Source organism: Malassezia globosa (assembly GCF_000181695.2).
Source record: "Malassezia globosa CBS 7966 chromosome Unknown mgl_sf_7.1, whole genome shotgun sequence".
Taxonomy (NCBI): domain Eukaryota; kingdom Fungi; phylum Basidiomycota; class Malasseziomycetes; order Malasseziales; family Malasseziaceae; genus Malassezia; species Malassezia globosa.
In genome coordinates, this window is record NW_001849865.1 from 315,522 (window position 1) to 338,136 (window position 22,615).

General features: G+C 53.9%; 10 protein-coding genes across 10 annotated transcripts; 4 read left to right on the plus strand and 6 right to left on the minus strand.

Annotated features, from left to right (window-relative positions):
• Positions 1–282: 282 nt before the first annotated feature.
• Positions 283–7,185, minus strand: MGL_2920 (uncharacterized protein; the record flags this gene model as incomplete). The annotated part of the gene is made up of 1 exon (XM_001729882.1): positions 283–7,185. One exon carries the CDS (start codon positions 7,183–7,185, stop codon positions 283–285), a length of 6,903 nt encoding a protein of 2,300 aa, XP_001729934.1.
• A 1,253-nt stretch (positions 7,186–8,438) lies between these two features.
• MGL_2921 (uncharacterized protein) lies at positions 8,439–10,739 on the plus strand (the record flags this gene model as incomplete). Its single annotated transcript, XM_001729883.1, has 1 exon — positions 8,439–10,739. The coding sequence occupies one exon, from the start codon at positions 8,439–8,441 to the stop codon at positions 10,737–10,739; it is 2,301 nt and encodes a 766-aa protein (XP_001729935.1).
• A 194-nt stretch (positions 10,740–10,933) lies between these two features.
• MGL_2922 (uncharacterized protein) lies at positions 10,934–12,043 on the minus strand (the record flags this gene model as incomplete). Its single annotated transcript, XM_001729884.1, has 1 exon — positions 10,934–12,043. One exon carries the CDS (start codon positions 12,041–12,043, stop codon positions 10,934–10,936), a length of 1,110 nt encoding a protein of 369 aa, XP_001729936.1.
• An 873-nt stretch (positions 12,044–12,916) lies between these two features.
• On the minus strand, positions 12,917–13,957 carry MGL_2923 (uncharacterized protein; the record flags this gene model as incomplete). The annotated part of the gene is made up of 1 exon (XM_001729885.1): positions 12,917–13,957. The coding sequence occupies one exon, from the start codon at positions 13,955–13,957 to the stop codon at positions 12,917–12,919; it is 1,041 nt and encodes a 346-aa protein (XP_001729937.1).
• A 317-nt stretch (positions 13,958–14,274) lies between these two features.
• Positions 14,275–15,663, plus strand: MGL_2924 (uncharacterized protein; the record flags this gene model as incomplete). Its single annotated transcript, XM_001729886.1, has 1 exon — positions 14,275–15,663. One exon carries the CDS (start codon positions 14,275–14,277, stop codon positions 15,661–15,663), a length of 1,389 nt encoding a protein of 462 aa, XP_001729938.1.
• A 310-nt stretch (positions 15,664–15,973) lies between these two features.
• Positions 15,974–16,717, plus strand: MGL_2925 (uncharacterized protein; the record flags this gene model as incomplete). The annotated part of the gene is made up of 1 exon (XM_001729887.1): positions 15,974–16,717. One exon carries the CDS (start codon positions 15,974–15,976, stop codon positions 16,715–16,717), a length of 744 nt encoding a protein of 247 aa, XP_001729939.1.
• Positions 16,718–17,572: 855 nt separating this feature from the next.
• On the plus strand, positions 17,573–18,314 carry MGL_2926 (uncharacterized protein; the record flags this gene model as incomplete). Its single annotated transcript, XM_001729888.1, has 2 exons — positions 17,573–17,808; positions 18,032–18,314. 2 exons carry the CDS (start codon positions 17,573–17,575, stop codon positions 18,312–18,314), a joined length of 519 nt encoding a protein of 172 aa, XP_001729940.1.
• Positions 18,315–18,442: 128 nt separating this feature from the next.
• MGL_2927 (uncharacterized protein) lies at positions 18,443–19,823 on the minus strand (the record flags this gene model as incomplete). Its single annotated transcript, XM_001729889.1, has 4 exons — positions 18,443–18,951; positions 18,993–19,269; positions 19,310–19,603; positions 19,641–19,823. 4 exons carry the CDS (start codon positions 19,821–19,823, stop codon positions 18,443–18,445), a joined length of 1,263 nt encoding a protein of 420 aa, XP_001729941.1.
• A 121-nt stretch (positions 19,824–19,944) lies between these two features.
• On the minus strand, positions 19,945–21,036 carry MGL_2928 (uncharacterized protein; the record flags this gene model as incomplete). Its single annotated transcript, XM_001729890.1, has 1 exon — positions 19,945–21,036. The coding sequence occupies one exon, from the start codon at positions 21,034–21,036 to the stop codon at positions 19,945–19,947; it is 1,092 nt and encodes a 363-aa protein (XP_001729942.1).
• A 664-nt stretch (positions 21,037–21,700) lies between these two features.
• On the minus strand, positions 21,701–22,425 carry MGL_2929 (uncharacterized protein; the record flags this gene model as incomplete). The annotated part of the gene is made up of 2 exons (XM_001729891.1): positions 21,701–22,312; positions 22,375–22,425. 2 exons carry the CDS (start codon positions 22,423–22,425, stop codon positions 21,701–21,703), a joined length of 663 nt encoding a protein of 220 aa, XP_001729943.1.
• Positions 22,426–22,615: the final 190 nt, after the last annotated feature.

A 22,615-nucleotide genomic window follows, 5' to 3' on the forward strand; every position in this document is an offset into this window, starting at 1 on the left:
GGGGTGACCGTGACCCAGCTCATGGGGCGCGAGACACGCAATGTACACACGTGACTGACTTAATGCGACACGCGCCCATCTCCACACACACACGCACACACGCGTAAGGAGCAGCCAACGGGGCAAGGATGGATGAAAAGACGACTTGGGCCAGGTGCGGCGTAGTCGCACTGCGCTCGTGCATGCAAGGAACGCGATCGATCAGGGACAGCATACGAGATTGTACAAACACTATGATGTGGATGATGCGGAAGTAGGTATTTGAGATGGCATCGTGGAGACTTACCAGAATGCGCACCAGCCAATGAAGGCCACACACAAGTTCTCGATGGACGTGGCATCCTGGATCAGTCGCTCGATCTGCTCGGGCACCGACAAAGATATGTTGGGATGAAAGTCGCGACCCGTGAGTTTGTTCTGAATGCGACGGACGACTTCAAGAGCACGCTGATTACGAGCCTCGCCTTCGACGCCGCGAATTTCGCCGGCGACCTCATGCTCGTGTTCGTGCGCATCGGGCGCTCGCTGTTCGGCATCCGAGTCGGTCACGAGACGCCAGGAGATCAAGGGATCGTGGACAAATGCCTCGAGCAAGGCGAGCACACTCTCGCGATTGTCGCGCAGGACACGCATGGTGTTTTCTGCGGTGACTTTGAAGGTGCCTTGGATGCCGCCGACCTCCATGGCCTTGATGAGCATGCGTGTGAGACGGAACGGCACCTTCTCTGGGAACTTGGGGCGGTGACATGCGATTTCGAAGCAGTCGCCAAAGTCGATGTGGATGATCTCGCCGGTCTGACGGTCGAGGAGCAGGTTCGATGGGTGTCGATCGCCAAGACCGAGGATGTAGCCAGCGACAGACGACGTTGCCAATGTGCGCATGTAAGCGGTGCGGCGCTCGAGCCAGGCCTCGGATGAGCGGGATTTGAGCCATAGCACGCGGTACAGGTCCTGGCCAGGCGTGTTGTCGAGCGCATACTCGAACACCTCGACTTTTTGCAGTACGGTGAGGTTGTCGTAGTCAGGGGCCATCTGGAGCATGAGGCGGTGCTCGATGTTCAGCAGGATCTTGTGCTGCTCGCGGTATTCTTTGATCAGGATGTGCAGGGTATCACTGTTGGCGACCCAGCCAAGCATGCCGGTGTTGGGCGAGAGCGGGATCACGGGGAAGCGGCGGAGGTTGAGGCGCCGCTTGTACGACTCGGTGTCGATGGACAGGAGCGTGTTGACGAGGCCAAACAGCTGCATTACGCGCTCGTCCTGCCGCATGTCCTCGTGGCCCTTGAGCAAGTACTGGTACGTGCGCCCGTCGCTGCCGCGGATCTTGAGCCGGCGCGGCCGCTGCTTCGACGAGATGACCAGCACGACAGGCTCGAACTGTGTGATGCGAACGATCGGCTGGCCACTCACGTACGTGCCGGGCACGGCGAGCTCCAAGTCGCGCATGGCAAGCAGCTTGGGCGATACATACTGGAGAGCCAGCTGCACGGAGTTGGACGCAGGCAGCTGCTTGGTGATGCGCTTGAACACGTGGTAGTACAGATCCCAGGCCTGGTTTAAGTCGTTGATCTCGCCGTACTGCCGGTACCGCCGGACGTACTCGCGTGCCTCGTTCAGATCGCGTCCGTGGGTCTGAGCGAACGATGTCTCACGCAGCGTCTCGGGCCCGCGCTCAAGCAGATCGTGCAGTGGCCCCAGCGTCGCAAACATGCCCTCGATATTATGCTCGGTAAAGTAGAGACGCGACGCTTCTTCGAGTCCCTCGTGCCACATCTCATGCCAGAGGATCGCGATGCGGATGAGCTCGTTGCTGACCAGCAGCGCTTGCTCCACAAGTACGGGACTGTGCTCACGCATCGTGTCCATGATGCCCATAGCGGCATGCATGCGCACAGGCGACGGCGACTTGGTCGCGACCGTTAGCGGATACACGAGGGCCTGTGGATGCGCTGTGCCGACGTCGGAGAGCAGGTGGTGGATGAGGCGCCGCACCCGCGGCGACGGAGCACTGATGCGAGCGATCATCTGAGGGATGACCTCGAGCCACGTGTCCACGGTGACGGTGCTGAAACCCTGACGCACGGCATCAGCGACATGCTCGAGATGACCAAACTTGAACCAGAGGGTGAGCAAGCGGAGCGTGTCTTGGAGGGAGTTGCCGCTCGCGAGTGAGATGGAGCGGAAGAAGCCATGCACACTGGGCACGATGCTCGCAGCGACTTCGTGGAAGGGAATCGCGACGCCATGGCGCTCGTGGTGCGTGATGACGTCAAAGTTCGCGAGCGCCCATGCATGCCATGCCTTGTACCAGTCGCGGTCGAGCTCCGTGGAGCGCTTGTACGAGCGGATGACGTCATAGTTGTCGTCGACGACCCACTCCTCGTTCATCGCGACCTGCCATTCGCCGAGCTTGAAGAAGCAGCGAGCGAGCAGCTTGGCGAACTCAGCGAGGCGCGGCGAGGCGCGGATGTCTGGCAGGACGAGGTTGTCCTGCTTGTCAACGGAGGCCATGCCCAAGTCTTCGGCCAGGTTCATCGTAAAGTCGCGCAGGTAGCACAGGCTCTCGGCTCTGGCACCGCATGCCCACATGAACTTGAGGTGCGAGTAGATCACGGCGGGCGGCGCTTTCGGCCCGGCGAGCGGCGAGTCCAGCGCATGCACCTCGGGCCCAAGGAGCGAGTTGAGCGTCTTTTCTGCGAGCACCATGCGTCCCGACTTGCGGCACAAGTTCGCAAACTTGATCCATGTGTCCATGTCGTCGGCGGGCGTCAACACAATGCTCCGAACACTCAGGATGCGTTGCCAGACCTCCACATCTAGCTCACAGCCCTGCAGCCGCTTCATCCAGATCGTCCGCATCGTTGCCTGGCGGTCGGGCTGCTCCGCATAGTCCAGTTTGTAGGCTAGAGCCTCTTCCAGCTCGGATAGCATCTGTGTGCGCACCATAAGGTCGTACGCGCGTCCGTAGCTCTCGCTGATCAGGGCCGTCAGCTCCGTGTCCAGCGCGTCGCGCGCACGCGCAATCAGCCGCTTCGTCTGGTGCCGCTGCGAGTGGTGCACAGCCAGCACCGCGCGGTAGAACGAGCGCTCCGACGACTCGGGGCGCATCGCTGCGATGAATTCATCCATAATGTCCCATTGGCCAAACGACCATGCAGCTGCGGTCGCCAAGGGCGCCATTTGGCGCCGGCCGTCGGGCCCCGCTGTCGGCCACTTGGCTTGCACGAGCTCGGTCAGGTGCTCCCACTCACCCAGCGCATGCAGGCAGCGCATCTTGCCGAATACAATCTCTTGCGCATCCGGCTGCTCGAGTGCACGTCGCTCGTACGCTGCCAGCGCCTCTTCCCAGCGGTGCAGCTTTTCGTACCATTCCTCGTGATGCGTGATGTCCATGTGCTCGCGCGCATACGTGAGCGCACCGAACGCCGCGTCACCCTGCTGCAGCTTGGTGTTGATGTCGATGAGCAGCTCGACGATCTGCGGCGTCGGCTCGGCCATGAACTCGGCCTCCTTGTAGTGCAGGGCTTTGGCGTACGCATGGAACTTGTACGCGCGGTCACCCAGCAGCCGAATGCTGATTGGCAGCGCCTTGTCGTCGTGTTCCATGAACTCGGCCAGGTGTAGGAGGATGTGCACAACCTGGTCGGGGATCTCGTAGGCATCGAGGGCGGTCTCGATCGCATGTACAAGGCTCTCCTGGTATGTGTCGTACAGCTCGACCCAGCACGACACAAATGCGGCATTGAACAGCTCGAGCGCCAGTGGGTGATATACTTCCGCGAGGCTCCGGCACGCACGCAGCGCGTGCGACGGCGACTCACGCAGCATTTCCACCGCGACGCGCCGGAGCCACTCGCGCCAGTCCTGGGCGGTCGAGACACGTGATGTGTCCCAGGCAGCTTTCAGGTGGAGTTGGTTCACCGCCATTTTGGACGCCTCCGCATGGGGCGCCTCGTCCGCCTTGTCCAGGGCAAGCGTATCGGGCGGGAGCAGCTCGAGCGGGAGCGGCTCACTGCGCAGGAGCTTCGCGACCACCTGCTGGTAGCGCGGATGCTGGATCCGCTGCTGCACGATCGCCTTGTTCACCACGACGACAAACGGCATGTACACAGGGCCCATCAAGAACACGAGCGCCGTGAGCGTATCGAGCGTCGGTACCCGCAGCTCTGCGACACCGCTCTGTAGCACGCGCACGAGCGGATGGATGATGCGCGATGCATGGTCCGCAAAGTTCACCTTGCGCGACAGCTGGCCCACAGTGACGATCGCTGCACGGCGCAGCACCATCGGCGCATCCGCGCGCTCAAAGAGACCGACCAGCACAGGGAGCACAAGGTGCATATACTCCTCCAGGTTCGCGCCAAACACATAGAAGGCCTGCAGCATGCGTAAAAGCGTCGGCATGCGTTTCGGTGTGATTTCGCCCTCGAGCGTCTGCAGCAGGTTCGGCAGCAGCAGCGGCAGGTACGCCTTGAACTCGCCCTCGAGGGCCCGTGCGACTGCCTCCATCAGCGCGACAATCGTGAGCTGGATCGACGAATTCGGGTTCCAGTCCGCCTGCACAAGCGCAAAAATGTCACGCAGGTAGTTGCGCACGTGCTGTTTGATGATGGTGATCAGGATCGCAAGCTGCTGGTAGTAGAACTCGCTCAGGCCGCCGCCGGCGCATGTGCGGATAACGCCCAGGAATGCCGGCACAATCTGAGGCAGAAACGCCACGCACTTGAGACCCTGCGTCTTGAACATGTACATGATAGCCTCGATCACCGCATGGTGGTGTACAGACAGCGTCGGGTCGCGCAGGATGGCAATGAGCGCCTCGATCGCCACATTCTGGTAGTACTCGTCCGTCGACGTCCCGATGAGCGTCGCAAGCTCGAACAAGTCGGTCTGTGAGCCGCCTGCGGTCACGACCGGGTCCATCGTGCTCTCGAGCAGCTTGTGCCGGTACGGATCCAGCGCACCCAGTATGCCCAGGACGCGGATCGTCTCGCGTCGCACAGGCGCCGCCTGCTCCGTCTTGAGGATCTTGACCAACGCCCCCAGCAGTCGCGGGTACTGCAGGTACGGATTGGCTACGTGGCTCGTGTTCGACGCCAGACGACCCAGCGTCTTGAGCGCCGCGTCCCGCTTCGCGACCGATGCATGCACGGAGCCACTCGACAGCTGTGACACCATCAGCGATACCAGCTCATCGACGAGCGGCGCCAGCTCTTCGCCAGCCACTCGGGCCAGCTCGCCCAGGCACTCTGTCACGCGGGCTGCAACACCCGCATGTGCATCGTTCGCCTTTGGGAGCAGCACCTGCAGGATCGTTAGCGCATAGCTCTTCACAAGCCCTTGCAGCGCACGCACGACCCCCGTCAGCAGCTTCGCCGCCTCCTCCTTGTGTCGTGTGACGGTCGCATACTCCAGTCCCGTCAGCAGCTGGATCAGCACCTTGCGAAGTGACGGCATCACATACGCTGGGTTGTACTTGGCCAAGCGGCCCAAAATGTTGATCGCGACCTCTCGCACGGCAAACTCCTCATCGTTCAACGCAATGAAGATCGCTCGGATGTACTCTGTCTGTGCGAGGTGCCGATCAAAGTGCTCGTCCAGTGCACTCAGCACCGTGAAGCGCAGCTCTGCATCTGGATCTGCAATTCCCACCATAATGAGCTTGTCTAGCACGTCATTAAACACCTCGATCGCGTGCATCGACGTCTGGTAGCAGATCGGATCATTCACATACATGTGGGCACACGTCATAGCTGCCGCCTTGCGTACGTCCTTCGCATCCAGCTCCAGGTACGGCAGCGTGCAGTTGCGGACGAACTCGTTCAGTATGTGTCCACTAAAATCAAAGCTGCCGAGCGTCTGCAGCGCAATCGTCAGGGTCTCGATCGTCTTTGCATCCGGCGACACATGCAGCACAGGCGGCGGCCGGCCACCGTGCCGGGGAAGTGGCGCACCAAGCGGCCGGTACGGCACGCCTATGAGAATGTACGACAGCATCATCAGGAGCCGCTCCTGCACAATCGGCAGCAGCGCCGGAATCGCATGGACAATCTTCTCCAGCGCCGACACTAGCGCGGTACTCAGGCCACATGCAAACATCATATCGAGCATGTCGTGTACATCCCGCTCAATGCGTGTGCCGACAGCCAGCGCCACATGCCCCAAGCAAAAAAATACCGGTCCCTCTGGCGGCATATTCTTCTTACCCCGAAGCAGCAAACTCTCACGCACACACTGCATAATCGAATCGACGTACGGCTGCATCCGGTCGCCCATCGCCATGGACACGAGTCCAATCGCTTCGAGCGTATCGCCCCATGCCTCCTTCGTAGACCGATCTCGCTCGCGCCGCAGTTGGTCAATGAGCGTCGTCATCACAGGTCCCAGATACTCTTGGGCATAGTAAGGCGGATCGTACGCGGCCAGCACGGGAATCAGGTTCGTCACCGTGCGTTTGACAAGAGGATCACGATGCCGGTGAAGTCGCAGAATCAGCTCACATGTGCGATGCAGACGCGTCTTCATAAACATCTTCGAGTATCGCAGTAACTTCAAAATCGCCAGCAGACTCCCGTGGATCACTTCGACCGCGGTATCGCGCAGCCCTTGTTCGGCGTCGTCGTATACGAGCTCGTACGCCTGTGTGCCCATCTGTTTCTCGCGGTCTGAGATGATCTGGAAGCACGCACCCAGTGCCTCGGCCGCCGCCTCTCGCACCGCTACTTTCGCATCCCGCAGTGCGACCCAAATATGGTCCATGACGCGCCCCACGTACGTGTGGAACAGGTAGGGCACATTCCGTGCCATTTCCTTGATGATCAATACGGCTGCGTACCGTCCGTTCTCATTCCTTTCACCCTGCAGAAAGTCCAGTGCACGCTGCATCTCAAATTCCACAAATTGGTCTCCCAGAGAGTGTCCTCCATGCTTTGACACACGGCCCAACACACGCGCTGCAGCAAACATGACTTGCGGATCAGAGCAAGGCAAGTTCGGCTTCAAATATTGGTAGAAGCGATACAGACGCGCACTATTATCCTCGCTTTCGAGCCCAATAAAGTTGTCAATCGCCGTAATGCCACCCAGCTTGCTTGCCGTTTGTGCGCTGTGTGTGAGCTCTATGACGCGCCGGTTCAGCTCATTCGAAAACGCCTGGAGCCGCTCTCCCTTCAGCTCCGACAGCATATATGATACCTGTTACTTCGTCAGCAGTTCTGTTCTGGGCCCTCTCAACCCCTCCATGCTCCATGGTCGTTGGCCGAGGTTCTCACGTACAAAGCTTCCCAGTTCTTTGCCGGCATTCGTCCGCACTCCCTTGTCTCTGATCGCTCCGTTAGTCATACTTCGTCACAAACTCCTTTACGCCAACGTACTTGCTCTTCAGTTCGTCAAACATGCGCGAGAGCGTCTCAGACGGCTGCATCGATTGCGACACAACCGACGCCGTACTCGTGACACTGAGTGACGGAAGCATCGTGCTAGAGCGTGTGCGCACTACACTCCCGATCACCCACACTCACTTCGCTACCTAGCTCACTTTCCCTCGTCAGGCGCTTCTCTGCGCAAGACGTGAGTGCGTGTTCGTCGCCGGCAGCTTACTACCCGCCAAGATTATGGGATGAATGTTCGTAGTCGCCACTCACCCGCGTGGCTCCGCTCTGGCTCGTGCGTGCAGGATGTGTATTACAAATCACCTGTTAGGCTCTTTCGTTTCCACTTAGTGAATACCCAAAAGGAAACTATAACATGTTTCTTGTTGCGGTTGAAGCAAATGATATTCGAGATGATGACTTGGCAAGTTCGGCGTCAGCGCGTCAAAGCTTGCTGGTTTGAATTCTATCACATCCTTTTTTCTATTTTTCTTTTCCTCCCTGTCACTTTTCCATCCCTCCTCCCCATATCCATAGTCGTGGGAGCGAGTATGCGTGTGTAGTGGTACACGCACACATGAGCGCTTCATGTCGAGCACGAAATGCCACACTATTTGTCTTTGACTGTCTCTGTCCGCCTACATGTCAGCTAATTATGCCGACTCCTGCTCTATTCATCACATCGCTCAATTCCATGGGCGCATGGCTGAGGGAAAAGCAGGAAAGATGATCGATCCTTGGGCTCCATATTACACATTACGTGGTTTCTGGCACTTGTGCGTGGAATGGCGTAAGAATGTAGTCCCACATTTCTTTGCGTATACAACAAGAAATATAGTCCATAATTGAGTTCATGTGCGTGACCTGCAGCTTCCTACGTGCTTTGGTCAGGTTCCTCATGCATGGCCCTAGTGTCTTTGCTGCGCGTCTCTGGCCAGCTTGTTTGGGTGCCGGCCACTGTCAATAGTGGGTGCTGGAGTCGCATGTCACGTGCGACGCGGCTTGGCGAAGGACAGGAACCTAGTGTCAAAATGAGGCGGACAAAGCTGCGCCGCGCGAACCCAATCTATGCGGAGGTGTGCCAAAATCCCAAGCGACGGGGTCAGGGGTTGGCGACGCGTCATCCAACATTCACTAAGTGCATCTCCCGATCCGATCACCATGTCAACGGCCCCGCTCTTACTTTCTGCGCGCTGGCACGGTCATACAGCCGATGTCCGTGCCATCGCCTCTTATGCATTGGCTGACGGAACAGACTTAATCCTATCCGGCTCCCGCGATCAATGTGCGCGCTTGTGGGTTCGACTTTCGGACGGCTCATTGTCGGACGTGCATGTACTGGACAATGGCAGCGGATTCGTCAATGCCGTCGCATTTTTCGAGCAGGACGGCACTCTCTACGCTCTCTCGGCTGGCCAAGACACACTTATTCATGCCTTTCGTGTTGATGCTCATGGTTCCAGCGTGTCTGTGAGTACGACGCCGCAGTTCTCTCTTTTGGGCCATTCATCAAACGTATGCTCCCTTCGCACATACAAGTCTGATTATATCGTCAGCGGAAGTTGGGACTCTACCGTCAAAGTTTGGAAGCATTGGAACTGTGTTGCAACACTCTCCGGCCATACACACTCCGTGTGGTCTGTGCTCCCTATTGATGACGATCGCATCTTGTCGGCCTCAGCTGACAAGACTGTTTGCTTGTGGTCACTCTCATCCCCCCAAGAACCAATCTACAAATACGAAGGAGCTACGCAGGCTGTGCGTGATCTTGCACGTTTAAATGACGCCTCGTTTGTCTGTGCTGGCAACGATGGTCAGCTTCGTGTGCTTCCTATTCTGGGTGGCACCGCTGCCCCTCGTACTATTGCAACTCTCCCATCCTTTGTTTATGCGCTCTGTTGCACAAGTACGGAACACATTGGCGAAAGTAGTCTTATTAGCTGCGGTGAGGACCGCTGCTTCCGTGTCTGGAGGCAGAACACCCTGTCACAGCTGGTACCGATACCAGCTCTGTCTGTCTGGTGCGTATGCACTCTGTCGAACGGCGATGTCGCTTGTGGTGCTAGTGATGGTCTTGTGTCCATCTTCACTCGCGATGATGGACGGGCTGCCCCTGCTGATGTCGCCCGTGCATTTGCTGACGAGCTTGCCACACAATCACTCAGCGCGCCAGAAGTGCAGGGTGTTGCTGTGAAGGAGGATCGTGCAGCTCTTCATCAGCCTGGCAGGCATGAAGGCGATGTGTGCGTGGTTCGCGAAGGGTCCAAATCTTCCCGCTTCCATTGGAGTGTTTTCAAGCAACAATGGATCCACACAGGCATCGTCACCGAGGGCGCTGCGTCATCCTCCAAGACCGAATTTCAAGGCAAGCTTTATGACTATGTATTTGATGTCGATATTGCGGATGGAGTACCACCTCTTAAGCTGCCTTACAATGTGACGGAAAATACTTACGTCGCTGCATCGCGATTCCTCGAGCAGAACAATTTGCCCGCCTCTTTTCTCGACCAGGTCGTGCGCTTTTTAGAAAAAAATACCCAAGCAGTCGGTCTCTCGTCCCGAGATCAAGCTGCTGATGCAGTCGATCCTTACACGGGCGGTTCTCGGTACATTCCTGGCTCTTCCAACGGTCCTTCGCCCTCTGCGCCTGCGCCAACCTCTCTGAAGACGTTGCCACAAACACAGTACCTTTCATTCTCTCACACGCAACTTGATGCCGCCCATGCCAAGCTCCGGTCGTTTAGCACAAGCGTACCTGGTGCCACACTCACAGACGATGATGCCCAAGACATCTCTAAGCTTGTTGCTGCGCTCGGCTCAGGCTCAGGCGTCATGAATGTCGATGTACTCAGTAAACTCCTTCACACTTGGCCCGTCTCTGCGCGGTTTCCTCTTCTCGATTTGCTCCGCGCAGCCGCTTTGCACCCATGCACGCAACCATTCCCATCGATCGTTAGCGATGCCCTTGTCGGAGCTGACTGGGACGCACTTGATGCACCAGGCATCGATGCTAAGGTTGCATCAGCTAATGCAATGCTTGCTCTTCGCACACTTGCAAATGGCTTTGTGACACCTAATGGCCCTGCAACGATGGATGCACTTGCTCTCGAGGCGCTTGCGACGTTGCGCCATCCGCCATGGCATATATTGAATCGGCCAGGACAAACTGCTCTGGCAACTGTCGCACTAAACTATTCGATTCGTGCTGTCACTCAGCCCAAGTTTGAGCAAGCAAGTCTCTTGCTTGATTTGATTGCAGATGTACGTTCATTTCCGCTTTGTCGCATACTTACCATCGCCTTTTTTCAAGATTCTTTCTCAGCCCGCAGAAGGCGAATGTGTGTATCGAGCACTCGTGGCTTTGGGTAATCTCGTATGTATTGAAAACTCTAACTACTACATGTACAACTAACGCTTTCCTTTCTCCAGCTTTGTGCACCTTGCAGCTCGTCTATTAGCACGACACAGCGAAGCGCAGCTGTACAAACAGCGTTATCATGGCGCGAGAAAATAAGTGGCGAAGTGCGCATTCAGAACGTATGTGCAGATTTGTGCAGCTGGCTTTAAGACGCATGAAGTGCAGCTGTGCCAATATACCGTCCGTAGTCATCGAGGCCCTCTTGGCGCTGTCGCAGTTTCCATGCGACACACAGAACAAGGAGTATGCCTTGCAGCAAAGCTGCCACAACATAAGGTAGGAGTGATGACCAATTTATGCCTTCACGACCATGTAGAGTGTAAATAAAGACAAATGCTCCTGGAACCTGGATGCACATCGTCAGGATACTCATGCTTCGCACGAGTCGTGCACGAGCCGTGTGCAGAATTTGAGGCAAGTACTGACACATAGCAAGCAAACCACCGAGCACGCCCAAGAAAGCAGCCCATGGCAACACTTGCGCACGGCGAGCGTGTGAGCCCAGCATCACCACACTCAAAATCACAATAATGAGTACCAAGATAGTCGCAACCCAAGCCAATTGCCGGCTGAGTTGGAACTCGTGGACTGAACCGACTTTGCCATGAATCGCCTCTTCCGAGGGAAGTAGATGACGTTCTAAGATATGTCGCATATGTGCTGGTATGTTCATATAGTCGTCGTGGGAGCGGGCATGAGTTGCTAGCGTATCGGCCGCATGCCCATGGTCTGAGTTTGACACTGCTCCGTAGCTCTGGTGGATGTGTGAGTGATACGACTCCAAGTCGCTTTCGGAGCCCGAGGAATCATTCCCATCCTGCTCGGGAGGATGCAACAGAGAAGTGTCGGTATCTTTCCGGACTGGACGCGTTGAGTGCCGCCGCCGTGAGCGCCGTCGGTGCGGGACTTTTTCCAAACGATAATAATACAAAAAACAGGCAAAGAGGATTGTAAACATGAGCTGTTGCAGTCCTGTCTGCAAAAGTCCCATCCAGTACTCAACATGCATCCATGAGACATGCTTGAGCGTACATGCCAGCAAAGGCCATTGTAGAACGAGCACATTGAAGGTAGCACACCAACTGGACGTGGTACCCAGGAACAGGAACCAAGGAGAAAGACCCACTGACGATCGCGCAGATACAATCCGCACAATCTGCGGGACATAAGATGCAACGACTCCTATGCAAACAATGGCAGAAAGGGTCCAGGTAGCTGCATCATGCGGTGGCAACTTGCAGGTGTCCTTCTCCATGGCCGTGCTGTGCCAAAACTACGACCACGTAGCCTGGTGAGAGGCCCGTGGCGAGTGTGGAGGCCTGACAAGAGCAACTCCAACCCTATAGGCTGGCGAAAGATTCGCGGGCGGATGTGTCGCTGACGCAAACATAAAACTCGCGTGTCGAAATGCAATGCACACATTTTTTTTTTCAGGCCCTAGCGTTTTCATCTACTTTGAACTGGGGTTACTGGTTTTCGTATCAACACGCTTTAGACAAACTCAGCCATTTAGTATCTTTTTCTGGCATCCAGTGTTCAAGACCCGCACGAACCCGCTGTATTTTTACTCTCTTTAATTTAGTCCAAGGTCCAATATGCCAAAGCGGCTTGACACAACGCCTAAGAAAGATCGCCCGCGAAAGTCGTTCCCTGAAGAACAAGGGATATCGCGGATTTTGGCCTTGTCTCAACAGGCTGTCCAGAAAAAAGATGAACAGTATCAAAAAGTCCTCGACCATGAGCATGCGAAGCGAGAACATTTCGAACAGATAAGAAAGGAACGTGCCCGGAAAAAAGAGTCTTCTCGCAAGGCCAGTCATATACCCTCTAAGACTTCCATCATGTCACAATTACTTGAACGAGAACGCGAGCGTTCCCGAGAACGGAGAAAAAAACGTAAGGCTCTTGTTGAAGAGGCTCCACATACCGACAAGGCGAACGCAAGACCACAGGGCAGGAAGAAGGCTCATGTTTCATTCGCCTCGTCGGCAGCAACGAACCCAGTGCGCACATCTGAAGCGCCTCAGAATTCTGACGGGAAAGATCTACGTTCTAGTTTGAAGAAGCCAAATCCGGCATCCTCTGTCTTGCAGCGGAAAAAGAAACGCGTGTCATTCGGCTAAAGTTTCTATGGGGTACGAGCTGGTTTCGGCAGCGCCTTGGCAGCATCTGAAAAGTCACGCACTACAATTTCACATTTGACAGTATCACACAGCTTCTTGGCACTCTTTTTGATCGCTGCTGGAAACAGTGTAAGGCCAGCGGCACGTTCCACAGCATCCACATCAACCTCGAAGCTTCGCAATGGAGCAGAGTCCGGGATCATGCTGTTCGGCATAATGAAAGCGCCTAGGGCCAAAGCGCTGTTGTGGGTTGTGCCCAGACCCATGCCCAGGCCTCCTGGCATACCCGACATATGGCCAGAGCCCAGGATCACCTTCGCAAAGTGCGTTGGTACTGACACATTCGGTGGTGTACCAATGACCTCGTATGACACCCGCCATTTGCCGTCCATGGACTGGCGTGGAAGATAAAGCGGCACTGTAAACACGTACAAGTCCTTGAATTGTGACGTCAGTCGGCGTACAAAGTCTTCTGTATGTGCCCAGTAGTCGCGATTCATCCCTGGTCCCACTTGTGGTGCAATGTTTGTGAGTAAGAATGTCTCGTTCATTGCATCCTGGCTCGACTTGGCATCAGCAGCCGGGACCATATGGCCCCGATCATAGCCCGAACGGAAATAATCTTTATTTGTAGCTCGGAACATGGCTGGTAGTCGCACGTCCTCTGCAAAAATCGACTGTGAACGATTTGCATCGGTGCCTGGCGGTCGCCTGATGGATTCTGCCGTCAGGTGCTCGGCTGTCCAGCTTGGATGCCGCATACGACGATCGTAAGCGGTCACATATGCTTGTTGCTGGAAAAAGTCTGCAACTGGTCCTGGATGTCCGGATAAAAGAAGTGCATCTGAGACACTCGCTGCTGACGGAGGCACAACCGCGGCAGGCGAAGAGGAAGGCGCCTTCACCGTCGGTGTAGGCGAAGTTGTCGACACCACGGGTGAGGCTTGTGGTGAAGACGCCGGCGATCGACGTGCCCAAATCGTAGCACCACCCGCACCTAGAAGTACGCCACCTGCAAATAGACCAACGTGTGCAGCGAGGGACATCAGGTGCAAGACGCGCTGTTCTCGGTGATGCTGGTTCCAAGCAGCTTGCCCCGCTCTTACTGGCTCAGTTGAGTCGTGCTGCCACAAGCACCACGTGGCAAAAGGATTCGAATCGTGGCTCAGACCACGTGAGATGTGCATGGAATCCGCCAACGCGGAGAATTTGACACGCCACCTATGGGGTCCACAAACTGTGAATCCCGTTCAAATTAGAAAACCTAAGTGGGTTGTTGGTCGTTCCTGGCAGACAGTGCGCCAACTTTGTTCGCCGCACATTCTTTTTTCTTACCTCCAAACCTTCGCTCCCTTGCACTGCCATGTCAAATTTCGAACAAATTCAACAGAAGCTGAGCCACTTGGGCCAGAGCATGTATTCATCTGCTACTGCTATGGGTCATGCTGCTCATTCGGCGTCCACACGCCAACACCACACGAGTGAAGAACTCATGAAGATGGAAAGTGACTTTAGTGCTCATAACTACCATCCACTACCCGTCGTGTTTGACCGCGCACACGGAACGCGTGTTTGGGATCCTGAAGGTAAGGAATACCTTGACTTCTTGTCAGCCTATTCTGCGGTGAACCATGGTCACTGTCATCCAGCTGTTGTGGGCGCTCTTATTGCCCAGTCACAGAAGCTCACGCTATCGTCGCGTGCCTTCTATAACTCTGTGTTCGCTCAGTTTGCAAAGCGTGTGACAGAGCTCCTGAAGTACGACATGGTGCTCCCTATGAACACAGGTGCTGAGGCTGTCGAGACGGCTATGAAGCTTGCTCGCAAGTGGGCTTACAAGAAAAAGGGTGTGCCTGAGGGCAAGGCACGTATTCTGAGCGCTTCAGGCAACTTCCATGGCCGCACGATCGGTGTCATCAGTATGAGCACAGATCCTGACAGTCGCAATGGTTTCGGTCCTATGCTAGAACGTGTGGGTCCAGTCGTGGATAACTTTACGATCCGTTACAACCACGCTGAGGATATTGAGGCTGTGCTCGCAAAGTATGGGAACGAAACAGCTGCCGTGCTTCTCGAACCAATCCAGGGAGAGGCTGGTATTATGGTGCCAGACGACACATACTTCCAGAAGGTGCACGCCCTTTGCAAGCAGCACAACGTGCTCCTTATCTGCGATGAGATTCAGACAGGCCTCGGCCGTACTGGTCGTATGCTCTGTTGTGAGCACTACGGCGTTCGTCCGGATATCATCACGCTCGGTAAGGCGCTGAGCGCTGGCGTTTATCCGGTCAGTGCCGTGATGGCCGATAAGGATATCATGTTGTGCATTGAGCCTGGTGAACATGGCAGTACATACGGTGGAAATCCGCTTGGTTCAGCTGTGTCGATTGCGGCTCTGGATGCCATTGTCAAAGAGAACATGTGTGAACGTGCTGAAAAGCTGGGTGAAGAGATGCGCTCTTCGCTTAAGAAGATCAACAATCCACTCCTTGTTGAAGTGCGTGGCAAGGGTCTTCTCAATGCCATTGTTATTGATGAAACGAAGAGCACGAAGGGCCGTTCCGCCTGGGACCTGTGTCTACTCCTCAAGGACAAGGGTCTTCTTGCTAAACCAACACACCAGAATATTATTCGCCTTGCTCCTCCGCTTGTCATTTCTGAAGAAGAACTAAGACGTGGTATCAAGATCATTGAGTCGGCTCTGGATGAGCTGGACAAGATTGACACGATTCCTGGTGCCGAGGCACATTAATTCTCAGCGCCTGTTGGTCCGCGTCGCTGACTTTGTCTCCACATAATTTGTACGAGTTCTGTAGAAGTGTGGGATGTTGAAAGGCTTGAATAGAATGTTTTTGCTTTCACACGTAATAGACACAGCCTTGGCGTAAACGTGAAAGCTCGTGTGCGTGGACGGAAACAAGTGTTCCATCCCCGATTGAGCTTGACACCTCATCCCCGATCCCGTGAGTCTCCCATAACAGGGTCTAACCTGCTTTGCGTTGGCGAGGATCGTCGCGTTCAGTCCATAAAGAACGTTTTATTCAACAGCCTCTTGCATTAGGATGTCATCGGCTCAGCAAAGCCAGCAACGCACAGAGAAGCAGCCACTCTATGATATCGATCCTTCCACAGGCCGTAAAGTCCCACACAAACGCATCAATAATGCGTATCTGGTGCACCAGCGATGGGTCGAGAAACAAGAGCGCCTGAAATTGCGACAAAAGGCCAAGGCTGAGGGACGACCTCTTCCTCCTGGAGATGACTTGGACGCAGAAGAAGAGCCTTCATTTGTTGCAAATGCTATTTTCACAACAGCGTATGCCGGGTTTGTTGTTCTTGTTATTGCTTTACTAGCAGGCCAATTTATCCACGGCGACTTTCTATGGGGCTATCGTGGCAAATGGACTAAATGGCAAACATATTTTCCTCCCAAAATGCGTGTTTTCACACCCGAAGAATTGCTGAAGTACAACGGCGACTCTGGAGAAGGGCCTGTGTATTTGGCCATCAAGGGCGACGTATTTGACGTCACGCCGGGCCGTCGCAACTATGGAAGCGGGGGCCCGTACCACTTTTTTGCAGGTCGTGACGCTTCTCGCGCCTACGTCACGGGCTGCTTCGACACACATTTGACGCACGACCTACGTGGACTGACGCCCGCAGAACAGAGTATGCTGGATGGTTGGTACTCATTTTACGCTCAACACCCTCAGTACTTCAAGGTGGGCACAGTCCAACTACCGTATATTGATCCTGCGACACCCATCCCACCTTCATGCGATCAACCGCGCGATCAGAAACCTTAAGACATAAGCTATTTGATTACCAGACACGCGTCTACTATCACAACACGGAAAGAACATCTTTAATAAACAACTCCCTAAACTAGTTAGTATCAACGCCGCCTTGGAATCGTGAAGGAAATAGACAATGATAAGGTGTCTTAATGCTCAGAGTAGTGCCCGGATACAGAATTGGGTTTATCGGGCCATTTCGCCAGCGGCTGATGCCGTACGCAGACCGTCGTGATAAGGACTCATCACGTAGCAAGAACATGGGACTTTATTACTTACACTCCTGTTCAGTTAGTGATAGCCATTACACAAAATGTTGCAGATCATCACAGAAAGACTCATAAACAGCCTCTAAAACGTCCTCAAGACAGGTGCAGGGAGTTGCGGCCCTGAACGCACCCTCAGACGGTAATTTCCAGCAATCGATTACGATTGATAGGTAATCACGGCCTTTTCCATGACAAGCAACACGACAAAGATAGAAATACATACGCTTAACGGTTAGTTTGACAGGCACAAAAGTACAGAGCAAACAAAAAGCGAAGAGCATTCAGGCAACAAGATTGTTATCGCGAAGCGACAAAGAGGCCACCGCGAGACTCTAGTTTGTGTTGTTGAAGCATCCTGATGCGAAACGCTGTGCGAGGCCAACATACATAATTATACAGAAATATCAATCCACCAAACACAGTCAATGCATTTTTCTCTGACTACGATATCATGGCAGATAGAGAGGAAAAAAGTAGCTAGTTTAGAACAAGAAAAAACCCATGTGCTCTGCGGCGAGAACTTCGGCCGAAGGCAACCACATGAGAGAATGGGACTTTCAATGAGCCGTGTATACGAAGCAGTAATTTGTTATCCGCAATGGCGTCAGAAGAAGTGAAGCAGAAAAAATCTGTCACAGTCGATGAAGCCTTGAAGAAGAAGGAGAAAAAGGAAAAGAAAGAAAAGAAGGAGAGGAAAGAAAAGAAAGAGAAGAAGGAAGAGCAGCATGATGCTGTCGGAGAAGACTCGGTCGGAGACGTGTCAATGGCCGATGTGTCAACAACGGAAACAGACGTTGAAGTTGATCCATCGACGCTCAGTGCCATTGCTTGTAAGTACGCGAAAGAATACAGTAGAAATTTTGGTGTCCTTCATGTGCTAATAAGATACAGGCCCACTTGCTCCTAAGCCTCTCACGAAGAAAGTATACAAGACGATTAAGAAGGCATCTAAATCTCGCGGCCATGTTAAGCGTGGTGTAAAGGAAGTGGTCAAAGGCCTGCGCAAGGGAGAGAAGGGGTACGTCCTTTTTTGTACTGTCAATGCTCACATTCTTAGTCTTGTAATTCTTGCAGGAGACATTTCGCCTGTCGACATCCTGTCACACATTCCTGTGCTGTGTGAAGATACGGGTAATCCATACGTATTTGTTGCGTCAAAAGATCAACTTGGCAATGCATCGAGCACAAAGCGCCCCACAAGCTGTGTTATGATCGTGCCTGGTGGCGGCAAGAAAGCCGTCGAGAAAGGCGAAACAAAGGTGAAAGAGGACTATCAAGAAGACTACTCGTTTCTACACAAGGAGGCTTCCCGATTGGTTCAACAGGTGCTTATGGGTTAAGTGCCATGCATGTAGTTCTCTTGTACCATAGGAAACACGATGGCTTGAAAAAAGAAAAAAAAGGACATGGGTTATAGAAGGAATGTGTGATGATGCAAGTATACGGTTGTGTAGCCATTGCAGGAGAACTACGGGTGCGAGAGACCAAGGTGCTTTCTTACATCGGATATGCATCGACTGGCGCGAGAGCGAGCTTTTTCTAACCCAAGCCGTTCCATTTTGTCCAAGTAACCAGAGTCGCCAACAAGTCTTGCGTACTCTGTCTGAACAGGTCGAAGTTCTTCAATGATACTTTCCGCCAGCGCCTTTTTCAGAGCTGCACCTGATCCTCCTCCATACGCTCGAAGAAGAGACGCTAGGAAAGCAGGATCCTGGCATTTTACTTGTTCAGCATCAGTTAAGTGAGAGCGAAGAATGCCACCATCAAGACCGGCGAGAATTTGTAGCAGGTTGCTCACAGCCGGACGTGCCTCAGGATCGAATGTTATCGTAGTGAGGCTATCGGTTACGGCCTTTTTTACTTTTGAGTGAACTTGCTCAGGCGTGTCTGTAAGTAAAATTCGTGAATTCACGTCAGGTGCGGATTTCGACATTTTATGGTCCGGATTGCGAAGCGATAAGATCCGCTTAGACTCAGCTGTACGGTCAGTAACACTTTCAACTTGTCGAAGCACGTACAGAAGAGCGGCTGAGGAATCGGAAAATAGCGCTGCTTTATCATTCGATTAAATTGATGCGCCAGGTCGCGGGTCAGCTCCAAATGCTGCTGCTGATCTTCGCCAATAGGCACGTGTGTCGCGCTGCGTGAGAACGAAAGATCAGGACGTCGAGGTACGTACTGATATAAAAGAATATCGGCTGCTTGAAGAACAGGATACGAGAAAAGACCTAGCTGAAGCTGCGACTCACTGACATGGTCGATAGAAGCACTGTTTTGTAGCGTTGCAATTTTTGACTGTCATGTCAATCACGGCGGGTTACACGTGGGAGCGTACCTTCCACGTCGTCATGCGCTCGAGCCGACCAAACGACGATTGACACATGAGAATCCAGCCCAGCTCTGTATGTTCAGGCACTTGATCTTGGTGAAATATCGTACAACGATGCGGATCGAGACCTGCAGCTATCAACGCGGCGAGAAGGTTTCGTCGATCTTCGTAAAGCTGTGTCGGTTTCTGTGGCACAGTCAGCGCATGCAGACTCGCGATGAAAAAGTACAGCTCATCGCAAGAGCTTGATTCATTTTGCAGGCGGATCCAACTCTTAAGCGCGCCCAAGTAGTTACCAAGCTAGGTTGTTAGACCGCCGATACACTAGGTGACATACGTGTGGTACGCCTGTCGGTTGAATTCCAGATACAATCACGCGCTTGGAAGTTGGTGTCCCAACATAAGATGAGCTTTTGGTAGAAAAAAGTCGCGCACTACACAGGGAGTAAAAACGACGTGTTTGCCGCACCACCCTCAACGCTAGATCTACTTGACACGACGGCTTTCGAATATGAATCATGATAACGAGTGGAGGAAAACCAGAAACGTTAAGGCTCAATGCAATATTATCAGAAGGCGTGTGGGCGAGCGAAAGAATCCATATATCTATCTGTCTTATACTACAAAGATTGATGCTTTTCCTACTCAGAGGTTGAAGATTTTTCGACGACAGGCTTCGAAACTGCCTCGGTCGTGAGAGAGGATGATGGTGCAGCCTCAATTGCAGGCCTGGATTGTTGAGATGCACGTGCAGCTCGTTCACGAGCCTGTTCCAAGGTTTCCACGTACGTGCTGGGGAACCAGCCAATGCGTCCGTCGCGGGTCCGACCACGCCACCACTGGCTTTGTTCGCCGGTTTGTGGGTTCGTTTTGCTGAGAACAGCGACAATTTCATTCTGCTTTAGGGAAAGCTCAAGTCCATCTGCCGCATTATACGGGAAGCGAGCTCGGACGAAGGTCAATTTGCTTGGGTCAAGGCCGATACCGCCCTGCGCATCTTGCATCGTTTGCAGATCAGTACCAGCTTCTGCAGCTTGTTTTGCAATGCGATTGCGCTCTTGATCTTGCTTTGCTGCGATCAACTTGACAAGCTTCCCCATCAAATACGGCAGGCCAATGACAGCGAGGAAAAAAATCATAAGGGGACGCTTACTGCGCTGAGCCTTAGCTCCAGGGCCACCGATGCGGCGAAAGTCGCCGAATTCTTTCGCATCAATGCCACCGACGGGCGGGCGGCCGGTCATCCGGAGGTACAGGTTCTTCATTTGGCGTGCCAAGGCGAAAATACTCAAAACCTCGCCTAAGTAATTGCGAAGGTGAGCAAACTGATCAGCCACACCGACCATCGCAAAGAAACTGGAATGTGTGGCCATGAACGTCGATTCTAACATTTGAGCGAATCCTCCAAACGTGGCAACAATCGAGGAAATCAATTCAAATGTTGCCTGTGTGCCACTTTCCATACGTTGTGTAAGCGAGTTCTCCCCAGGTTGACCATATCCCATGCCTCCGAACCCTCCGTAGCCCATGCCTCCATACCCCATGCCTCCATACCCCATGCCTCCATACCCCATACCACCATACCCCATACCACCATATCCCATACCACCATATCCCATACCACCGTAGCCACCATAGCCACCAAGCCGCGAATATGGCGACGCGTATGTGCCGCCGTAGCCTCCGTAGCCGCCGTATCCGCCATATCCACCATAGCTGCCATATCCACCCATGCCGGTTCTATATGAACCTGGACCTAAAAGGGTTAATTGCGTTGGTTCAAACCACGTCATCTTACGTACCGGTGAGAGTGGCGTCGGTGGACGCCGTCAAAGATGACGGACGCTCGGGAACTGCAGGCGCAGCTTCCGAAGCACCCGAAGTATGTGCAGATGAGGAATTGGATGCACCTACACCACCACCACTTAGCTCCCATGGTTTTGGGGGAGCCGGCATTTCCACGGAAGAGGAAGCAATCGCTTGGAGGGGCAACTTGGTATAGAATAATTTGGGCTTAGGAATCGCACGCGGGGTTCTGGATCGGCTTCGCTCATCGAATGTCACACGTGGCATTGGTAGCTGGGGAAAGGTGGCGCCGAGGCACACTCAACACACTGTCTGTCTATGCCTCTACATATAGCACACACCGAGTCGGCCTTGAGCCCAATACACTTAACCTACAGAGCTCAGACGACTCACACAGTAGACATAAGCTGGTGCGAAATAATAATCAATCGTCAAGAATCAAAGGTCTCACACAACCATGCATTTTTTTTTTCGTACATATAACCAGTTCTAGGCGCCGATGCTATCAAAGACGAGACTCGTCCTGCTTAGGCTCAAGTGGATCATGCATTCAGCAGAAAAAAGAAAATAATAACTCAACACAAAGAGCCATTACTTCGATGCAGCCACCTGAGCCTGGAGACGAATGTTGTCTTCCACGCGACCGTGGTTAGAAATGTACTTAAGGTGGCAACCGTCCTTGATCACACGGTGGCTGTCGCGAGCCTCAATGTATTCTTGACGGCTCATGTCCGTGAAGCCCCACTTCTTCGACACAATGATCTTCTGGCGACCAGCGAACTTGTACCGCGAGCGACGCAGAGACTCAATGGCGTTGGGGCGGAAGTTATCACGCGTGCGGATCGACAGGAGAACCTGACCGATGTCCACACGAGCCACGAGACCGTACGGCTTACCGAAAGCGCCACGCATACCCGTTTGCAGACGGTCAGCACCAGCGCAGGAAAGCATCTTGTTAATACGGATGACGTGGTAAGGGTGAACACGGACACGCAGGTGGAACGCATCCTTACCGGTGGTCTTGGTCATGTACTTGTTAGCACAGATACGCGAGGCCTCAAGAGCCTCGGAGGTGATCTGTTGGTGCTCGTCACAGACCAAGTGCACACAGAATGGGAATTCGTCCACCGATGCCTTCTTACGACCTAGATCGTAGATACGGATCTTTGGGTCTGGCACACCACGGTTGTACCGGGACTTGGGCTGAAAGAGCGCGTTAGTATACCTGCTTTTTTCAATGCAATCGGGGCGCATCAGATACATACGTAAGGCTTGTTCTTGCAGTAACGGTAACAGCGTGCTGGACGACGTCCCATCTTCGCGTCTGTTAGTGGACAAACTCAAGAAATAGGGCGGGTGGCAAAAACGTACAGTGACCTTGCCTGTTAATAAGGGGGTGGTGAGAGAGAGACGTCGTTGCCACCGCCACCACGCCTCATGCGTGCTCGTGCTCGCCTCCACGGAATTCGCACGAATGTATAGTTCATCACGTGCATGTGCGTAACA